General features: G+C 34.7%; 1 protein-coding gene across 1 annotated transcript; it reads left to right on the plus strand.

Annotated features, from left to right (window-relative positions):
• The first annotated feature begins 2,664 nt into the window (after positions 1-2,664).
• LOC131147103 (small ribosomal subunit protein eS19x) lies at positions 2,665-6,528 on the plus strand. Its single transcript, XM_058096912.1, has 4 exons — positions 2,665-2,932; positions 5,378-5,468; positions 5,558-5,741; positions 6,114-6,528. Exons 1-4 carry the CDS (start codon positions 2,849-2,851, stop codon positions 6,184-6,186), a joined length of 432 nt encoding a protein of 143 aa, XP_057952895.1. The 5' UTR covers positions 2,665-2,848; the 3' UTR covers positions 6,187-6,528.
• Positions 6,529-9,423: the final 2,895 nt, after the last annotated feature.

The following is a 9,423-nucleotide window of genomic DNA, read 5'->3' on the forward strand; positions in this document are numbered from 1 at the left end:
TCAGATGAGGAACGTAAGTATATGTCACATGTTTCTTATGCAAGTGCTGTTGGTAGTCTGATGTATGCAATGGTTTGTACTAGACCTGAAATTTCACAAGCTGTTAGTATGGTGAGCAGGTATATGCATGATCCGGGTAAAAGACATTAGCAAGCTGTGAAATGGATTTTGAGATATATTATGAATACGATTGATGTTGGTATAGTATTTGAGAAAAAATAATACTATTGATCAACGTGTTGTTTGATATGTGGATTCTGATTTTGCAGGTGATTTGGATAAACGTCGATCAACTACTGGATATGTTTTTACATTTGCTAATGGTCTAGTGAGTTGGAGGTCTATCTTACAGTCTACCATTGCCTTGTCTATTAGGGGTGAGCAAACGGTCGGTTCGGCCAAATTCGGTTAATTAACCGAATTAACCGAAATTTTCGGTTAATGATTTCTGATAACCGAACCGACCGAACAAAGGAAGCTCACTGAACCGAACTCGACCGAATTACCTTTTCGGGTAATTCGGTTAACCGAATTTAAGCGAAATAATTTGAAATTAATTATTAAAAATAGAATATAATTATAACTTTTTTACTAATTCGAGCTTAATTAAGCATCTCATCTATTAATTTTATTAATAAAAAAGATATTTTGGTATTAAACTATAAGAGTAGAATCACTAGAATCATTAATTATCAATTCGGTTAATTTGGTTAACTGAATTGATAATTCATATTAACCAAACCGATAACCGATTAACCGAAAATTGGTAAAATCGTAACCGAACCGAACCGAACCGACCCTATTTCTTGACCGAACCGAACGAAATTGGTCTGTTAATTCGGGTTTCCCCGAATTATACTCACCCCTATTGTCTACAACAGAAATAGAGTACATGATAGCTTCAGAGGCTGTTAAGGAAGCTATTTGGTTGCGGGGTTTACTTGAAAATTTGAGATTTGTTCAGAAGCACATTGTTGTATTCTGTGATAGTCAGAGTGCTATTCATTTGGTAAAGAACCAAGTCTACCATGCACGAACGAAGCACATCGACGTTCGGTTTCATTTTATGTGAGATATTATTGATGGAGACAAAATATTTCTTCAGAAGATTGCTACAATTGAAAATTCCGCAGATATGTTGACCAAGAATATGACAACAATCAAGTTCAAACATTGTTTGGATTTAATCAATATCTTGCAAGTCTGAATATTTTTGAAAGGCACCGATGAGGTGGAACTCCAGAAAATGTTGGTGATTGAAAAATTTGTTGAATTTATCGTCAAGGTGGAGATTTGTTGTTTTTTGTCTCACATTGATAGAATAGTTTCACATTAGTATAAAATGTTGTTATGCTTTTTTATATTATTTGTCCCACATTGGAGAGAAGTGTTTTTTGGACTTGAGGTTAAAGTTATATAAAGAGCTCAACTCTTCATCTTCTAAAGGGTTTGTAGACATCCATATTAATTTTAAAAGATAATCATGTTGGACTCTTCATCTTCCCAAGTTTGTGCATGCCTAGCCGTTGAAACTCTTCATCTTCCTAAGGTTGTAAATGCCTAGTTGTTGAATTGAAAGGTCCTCCTCTCTCTCTCTCTCTCTCTCTCTCTCTCTCTCTCTCTCTCTCTCTCTCTCTCTCTCTCTCGCAATAGTGCTATGTGCAAAGAGCATCACCCACTACGGCATCACCAATTGTCTATTGACCACTTTCAAAGCGGAAGATCGTTAAGGCGGAAGTAACGATTTACATTTATGAGTTTCACACAACATTTATAACCATCTTAGAGGAAGATCATCGAAAAATTGGGGTCAGCTCCTAAGGAGTTCAATCCTTTTGGATTAATAATTTCCTTTTGAAAAATTAATCCTTGTTGATTTTCTTTTTATTCCCTATACTTGAATCCTTTTAGATTAATAATTTTGATGGAAATAAATCAACATCTGTCTTATGAGTTGAAAAGAAATATCAAAAGATATCCTCAAGCTCACGAAAACTATTTAGTAGCAATCATTATTGGCAAATAACTTACCTATCAATACAGGATATTACTAATGTGTATTATTCCACCTTAATTTGAGATATTTAACCCCTTAAAAGAAGTCTATAAAAGGGACCTAGGGGTCACATAATGGGAGATACTGTAAGATTATACATAATATAGGAGATTATATGATTATATATAAAATATATGATTTTCAATTTGCATTTATGCCTTCATTGTTTCAAAATCTCCTTCTTATTTAAAGCTGAAATAAAAAATTTAGCTAATTAGTAAATTATTAAATAAATATTCTTTATTTTTTTTTTAAATATTTCTATATATAACTTGCGAAAAGCTGCATATTATAAGGTTTTAACTTCTAAAAAATTAATATCAACAATTAATTGTCATAAATTTTAAAAAATTTCAAGAGCACATACATTGCTAGTGCTTAAAGTTACTATTAGAAAATATATTTTGTACTTTTAATGAGAAAAAATATTTATGCAATTATATAAATATTTTACAAGTTACTAATATATAAAAGTTTACTAAAATTTGATATGTATGCTACTATTAATTACCTATCAACATAAACCGGAAAGAATCAATTAATGCAGGAAAAATAAAAAGAAAAAGAATTAATAAGGAATATTTAATGGGCCGGGTCTGCCAAGGAATGGGCTGGATCCATGCCGGGTATCCAGGTGGGCCGATGGCAAGCAAAAGAAACCCTGATGTAGCCATATATAATGGCAGTCACAGAACAATGGACGCCTAGCGGGCGGTTGCTTCTTCGATCCCTTCTTAGCTTCCTTAGGGCTACGCTGCTACGGTGTCTCTGCAGCTCTCGCGTGCTTCAACCATGGCCACCGCCAGAACTGTCAAGGACGTCTCGCCCCATGAATTCGTCAAGGCATATTCCGCTCATCTGAAGCGCTCTGGCAAGGTAAATATTGCTATATATTCCAGTGTGTTGCCATTTTAGTGGATTTTTGGCTTGGGGATTTCTTCTAATTGGCCTTTTAATTTTCAATCTTCCGCATCCATACTGTTCCTAATCGTAACATTGTTTTAGTGCTATTTTGTTTGCTGGAATGACTGTTACTGTATTGGAGTTTAAGTAGATATGTTCTCTTGTGGGGTTTTCTGTTTTTACACTGGAGTGGAAGGAGCCTCGGGCTAAGTTGGGGGTTCTGTTTAGATGCATAGATTCAGAGAAATTGTGCTTGCATATGATGGAATTACGTATTGTTTATTCTGTGAATCAAGGTCAGATTTTTCAGTTTGCACTTGTTTAATGGACACTTTCATTAATGGAAAAGAAAAAAATGGTAATTGCTTATGATTAAGCAGCCTGAAATGGGTAAAATACAATTGCATGACATAATGGTCAAAACAATCTTAATTTTATGTATGTTAAATGGGACTATATGTGTTGTACTGTCCTCATGAAGTAGTCTGTTGTGGCCTATGTTTGCCTATTTTTCTTGATGGCGTTTAATTGTTTTTATGGGTTTTTTTGATTATTTGGTGAGGTCATTAATATTTGATTTGTTTAAATGCTGGAGAATTTTAGGTCCTATCCAGCTCAATTTCAGTGCCAATATAACCTTGTACTTGAACATGAACTATCCAATATGTCTATTGCAGCAATAAATATCAGTGTTTTGAAAGGCTCAATTGAGGCTCTCCTCAAAGCACAACATGCCTAAAATGCCTTAAAAATACCATATTCCAAAAAGGCTAATGCATTATATGCCGAGGCTAATGCATTTTTACAAAAGGCATGCCTTTTGCGCCTTTTGAGGCTTACACATTGTGATTCTCAAGTAAAAATTGGTTAAAATTTTTAAACTATATAAAAGGAATTTCATAATATGAGTTGATTTCTAGAACTCTTGGACCTCAATCTTTTCAAAATAATAGAGAGTTGTATCTTAGATCATAAAAATAGTTTGAACTTTATAATAGTATAGCTATATCTAGCCATGATTTATGTCATGTATTCAAATTAGCAATTTTTGAATCAACGACGAGTAGTTTTCCAAGTACATATAAATTTTATTTCTTACATTATATTTGTGATTTTCGTAATTTTTTATTTTAAATATATAAAATTTATTTTCATTTTTTTAATCTTAGAAATAAATTCTTAAAAGGCTTACACCCAAATGCTTTAAGGCTTACTCACCTTTTAGAGGTTAAAACGCCTTGCATTACACCTTTGCCTTTTAAAACATTGATAAATATGGTTATCAGACATGGACCAAACAATAATCCATGCAGGCATATGGCTTTGAGTATCTGCTAACTTTTGCTATCTATAGATGCATTGTGCATCATTATGACCCTGTAAATGAACTATTATATATATATATATATTGTGGCCTATGAATAAATCCATGCTTGATAGCCAAAGCTATTGCCAGCATTGGGCTTTGTGTCAATGAAACCTTGTACATGAGTTATGAGTACTTGGATAATCTAGTGGACCATCTATAACTATATGTTCTGTAAGGAATTTGGATGACTGAACTGGAGTGGATAAACTCCCTATATGCCTAAAAGATTGTGGAGCAGAGATTAATCCATGCAGGAATCGGGCTTCATCCCTGCTACTTTTATGCAGTTATACTTAGATTGAAACAACTGAGGTGGCATGCAACCGCTCAATTGGTTCACCTGGCTTACTTATAACTGGCTCTTTTGAAAATTTCCCTGGTTGAGGGGCTGGCTTATTCTTGCACTGCCCTTGTATGCCATAATGGAAGCCTAATGATTAATGAGTTCTTGTTTGCTACCAACTGAAGTAATATGTTGGCGACAAGTTAAACAACTCCTATAGAAATAAACAAAATTTACAAACACTTTATGCACCAATCGAGTATAATCTACAGTATTTGCAGAGCAACATGAGTTAGGACATGACATTATCAAGGATGTTTATTGTTTCGACAGATGCAAATACATTTTAATGCAAATAATCAAGATGAACTGTGCAATGTCATTGGATGCCATCCATGATCAATGTGCTGGTGGTAGTAGCTTCTGAAGAAACCAATTTTTTTCAAAATTTCTTCTTTGGCAACGTTTGATTTAGGTACTAAGGCAACTCATGTAGAAGATATAGTTATTCAAGTGGTGCTAGGAAAAAAAATGTAGTTACCTTTGCAAGTACACATTTTGGTCATATTGCACTTTTTGTTAGTAGGTTTCTTCTAAATTTTGGTAGGAAATGCAAGCATGATATGCCAAAATAATCTTATATTTTTGCAGTATAACTCTTAATATCTAACTAGAAACTTCTTACAACCTCTCTTATAGTTGACATGTGATAACAATGTTGCAAGTTGTGTTTTTTAACCATTCAATGTTTTCATTGTCTGTGCAGATGGAGCTCCCCGAGTGGACTGATATTGTGAAGACTGGTACATTTAAAGAACTTGCTCCGTATGACCCTGATTGGTATTATATCAGAGCTGGTTGGTTCTCTCTCTCTCTCTCTCTCTCACATTTGGGACGCTGGACAAACTTTAACCTTGATTATTTGCACGTGCAAACTTGGTTGCAGCTTCCATGGCAAGGAAAATCTACTTGAGACAGGGTCTTGGTGTTGGTGCATTCCGGAGGATTTATGGTGGGAGCAAGAGGAATGGTAGCCGTCCTCGTCATTTCTGCAAGAGCAGTGGTGCTATTGCTCGCAACATTCTTCAACAGTTGCAGGAAATGAACATTATCGACATTGATACAAAGGGGTGAGCTACTAACCTTTTGCCTGCTTTTGTTTGTTGTTTGGCTGCAGTTATCTTTTCATCTTGCTCTTAAACTTCAACAGCAGAAGCTTCCATATGAATCTGTATACCAAATATCTGATGTGGAGCCCTTAGCCTGCACCATGTGAATTAGTGTTTTTATAATAATGCCACTCTATTTTGAAATGATGTGCATTAGTTGTCTTTGATTGGTGGATCATCGTGGGTTCTGAAAAATTTTCAAACATGCTAAGCTAAATATAGATGATTTGAATCTTTTGTACTTTCTATTTTCTTTTCTTCTTTTTTTTTTTGGCAAAATATTCTTATAATTTACTTATATACTCTTTTGGGTGTTTGGTTTGTGTTTAACAGTGGGAGGAGAATCACATCCAGTGGCCAACGGGATCTTGACCAAGTTGCTGGGCGGATCCTTGTTGCCCCTTGATTAGTGAATTGTTGGGCTGTTCTATGTTATATGATCCTTCTGCAAAGGATGACCAACTGGGAATCTAATCTCTTTTTAGGTGTGAGTTATCAGCAGTGTGTGAGCTTCATTCAGGAAATGGAATGAAAATTTGGGAATGAAATACTTGCATGTGGAAGTGCAGTAGTTTTAGTTTACTAAATATAATGGTGTTGGTTGAACATGGAGTATACTCTCTCTGGTACTTCACCTTCAAATTGCACATTATGAATTCGTATTTTAAAATTATTCCGTGTTGATTAGAGACTATTGAACTATGTATGATTGTTTGCTCTATAATGATATTGTGTTAGTGTTGAACTATTAATTTGCGTTGATAACCAAATAGCGATGCAAAATTAATTGGTGAGAATGATTATACACCTAAATTTTATCATGACAATATTTTTATTGTAGTTTTTAATTGGTGGAATAACAAACTTTTGCATTTTCATTTGGTTACATTTTTTTTCTTGTAATCCATTGAGTTCCTGTTTTTAAGAATGATATCTTTCCAGCCAATTTGATTTCAAGTTCTTTCACAATATTATCTGTTTCTTTCATTCTGATTCTGAAATCATTTAAATTGTCATCTTTGGTTTAAATAAGACGAAGTAAAAATAAAATGAAATTAAACAATTAAGTGGCAAATTGGATTAAATTCGAAATTCGATTGGATTCTATTTCATATTTGCTGAACTTGCAATAAATAACATTCCACTTCATGCTATCTACCGGAAGTTTCAGTTTTGCAGCCTACAAGTTTGGAATGGAAGGCAGCTGACTGCCAACAAAAGAAATTTTTTGTTTTTAATAAAGAGAGTGAGTTTATTTGTTTAGCTGAAATCAATGGAAACAGCGTTTGCGACGGATGGATACCAATTTCCCTTCCACCTCTAAAGCATCTGGGAACTGTATGTGGAGAGAGTACATCTCCCAAGGCCAGCTGTGGTGAAGTCCTTGAACTACAACAGGAGCAATAGGTTACGTTTTTTCGTTAAGGACTCATTTCTTGAAAATAAAATAGAATACAATTGAAAATAAATGTAATTCATATAGTACATATTTTTAGTAATTCATGCAAAAATTGTGAAGTACTCATTCTTACAATGACATATAGCAATGGTAAATGTAGAGTAAGGTTTGCGGAGGATCGTGGGTTCAAGTCCTAGTTGATGTGTTCGGTGATCGGCTTGGGTATGCACATGGATTGATCTTGACACGTTTCCTGAGATGAAGAATCGAACGAATAGCCAACCACAAACGTGAAGCAATTGTAAACTACATCCGACTTAATTACGAGGGGCGCATCACTCCGGGGGTTTGGTGCCACACTAGGGGGTCCAAAGGGCTCGTTGGTGGCTAGGCCCAGTGCAGCGGATATTGGGCATGGAAATTGTTTGTGATGAGAAAACCAAGAAATTGTGGTTGTCACGGGAAAATTATGTTGAATGGGTGCTTGAAAAGTTCAATCTGAAGAATGCAAAATTAGTCACTACTCCATTGGCAATTCACTTCAAGTTGAGTAAAAGATCATGTGTCCCTCTTCGAGGAAAGAAGTGGAAAAAATGGAACAGTTTCATACTCGTTAACAATTAGTAGTTTGATGTATGCAATGGTTTGCACGAGGCTGAATATTGCCCACGTGGTAGGTGTTATGAGCAGATTTCATTCAAATGCAGGCAAAGACTATTGGGAATCAATTAAGTGGATTTTTATGTACTTGAAGATGTGCTTATGTTTTAGGGGAGCTGAACTAGTCTTGGAAGGATATATTGATTCTGATATGGCAGATGATCTTGATAGTAGGAAATCTACATCAGCATTTCTTTTCACTTTTGCAGGGGGCAATCTTATGGCAATCCAAGTTGTAGAAGTGTGTTGCTTTATTTATAACAGAGACAGAGTACATTGTCGGAACAAAAGCTAGTAAAGAAATGTTGTGACTGAAGCGATTTATCCAAGAACTAGGTGTGACACAAAAAGAGTTCAAAGTACATTGTGATAGTTAGAGTGCTATGAACTTGAGTAAGAATTCAATATACCATTTCCGAACGACGCATATCAACATTTGCTGTCATTGGATACGCGAAGTGATAGAACAACAACAGTTAAGGCTAATGAAGATTCACACAGACAAGAACCCTGGAGACATGTTGACAAAAGTGGTGACTCATGAGAAGTTTGAACTATGCAGAGACATAGCCAAAATGGATACTAATTGAACAATGGTTGCATGCATTCTCCTCTGATGGGTATGGAGGGGGAGAATTGATAGGTCCATAACCTAATTAAAGTAAGATTTATTCTCAATTTATAGTCCTAACGCTAATCACTACTTTATAAAATATATATATCCTTAATGACCTCAGTGTATCTACTATAAACCTCCTTTTCTAAAACTCACAAAAAAACAAACTTAGATACTCTATTAAATAAACACTTACTTTCTAAGAATCTTTCTTGTGTGAATTTCTTCTTTGTGGGTTGAAGTTTTCTAAGAATCTTTCCTGATATACTACTTCGAATTTGAGACGTTTGAGGTACTTCCCCTTCTCGGTTAAGTTCTCTAATTCTGTCATCATAACTTTGTGATATTTCTTTTATTTTGTCTGTAATAGATTTTCCATTACTAGATCTTCCATTACCTAACATGATTATCTTGTAAAAGAAATAAGTTCTTGGCCATCTGACTCTTTTCCTAGTGTTCTATGGCACTGTGCTATTTGCCACTCACACTGACTAATTCTTGACCGATAGAGCTTAATCTGCTCTTCAATCTTTATAAGGCGTAATTCTAAAAACCATATGTGAGTCCCTCTTCTTTTCCCTAAACTTTTCCATTATTCTTCTTAAAAGATAAATAGTTTTTGTTGTTGATCTCTCAGGCATAAAACCAAATTGATTTTTTGAAATTTTTGTTTTTAGTCTTATTCTTTGTGCAATCACCCTTTCCAATAATTTCATCGTCTGACCAATAATCTTAAATTCCATGACAGTTATTACAATTTGAATATCATCTTTATGTTTGCATAAATGTATTAATATGCTCTTTGATGTACGACTGGGGAGGGTGGTCTAGTCCTACGGTTCAACCCTCATAAGCAAGCATACACACTCAAACACTTTAAATTAAGAATTCGGTTAATCAACATAAACACAAAAATCAGAAGACATTTCACATGTTTTGGGATTTTGAAAGGGTGTATGATGCTATTC

Source organism: Malania oleifera, chromosome 1 (genome assembly GCF_029873635.1).
Source record: "Malania oleifera isolate guangnan ecotype guangnan chromosome 1, ASM2987363v1, whole genome shotgun sequence".
NCBI classification, from domain to species: Eukaryota; Viridiplantae; Streptophyta; class Magnoliopsida; order Santalales; family Ximeniaceae; genus Malania; species Malania oleifera.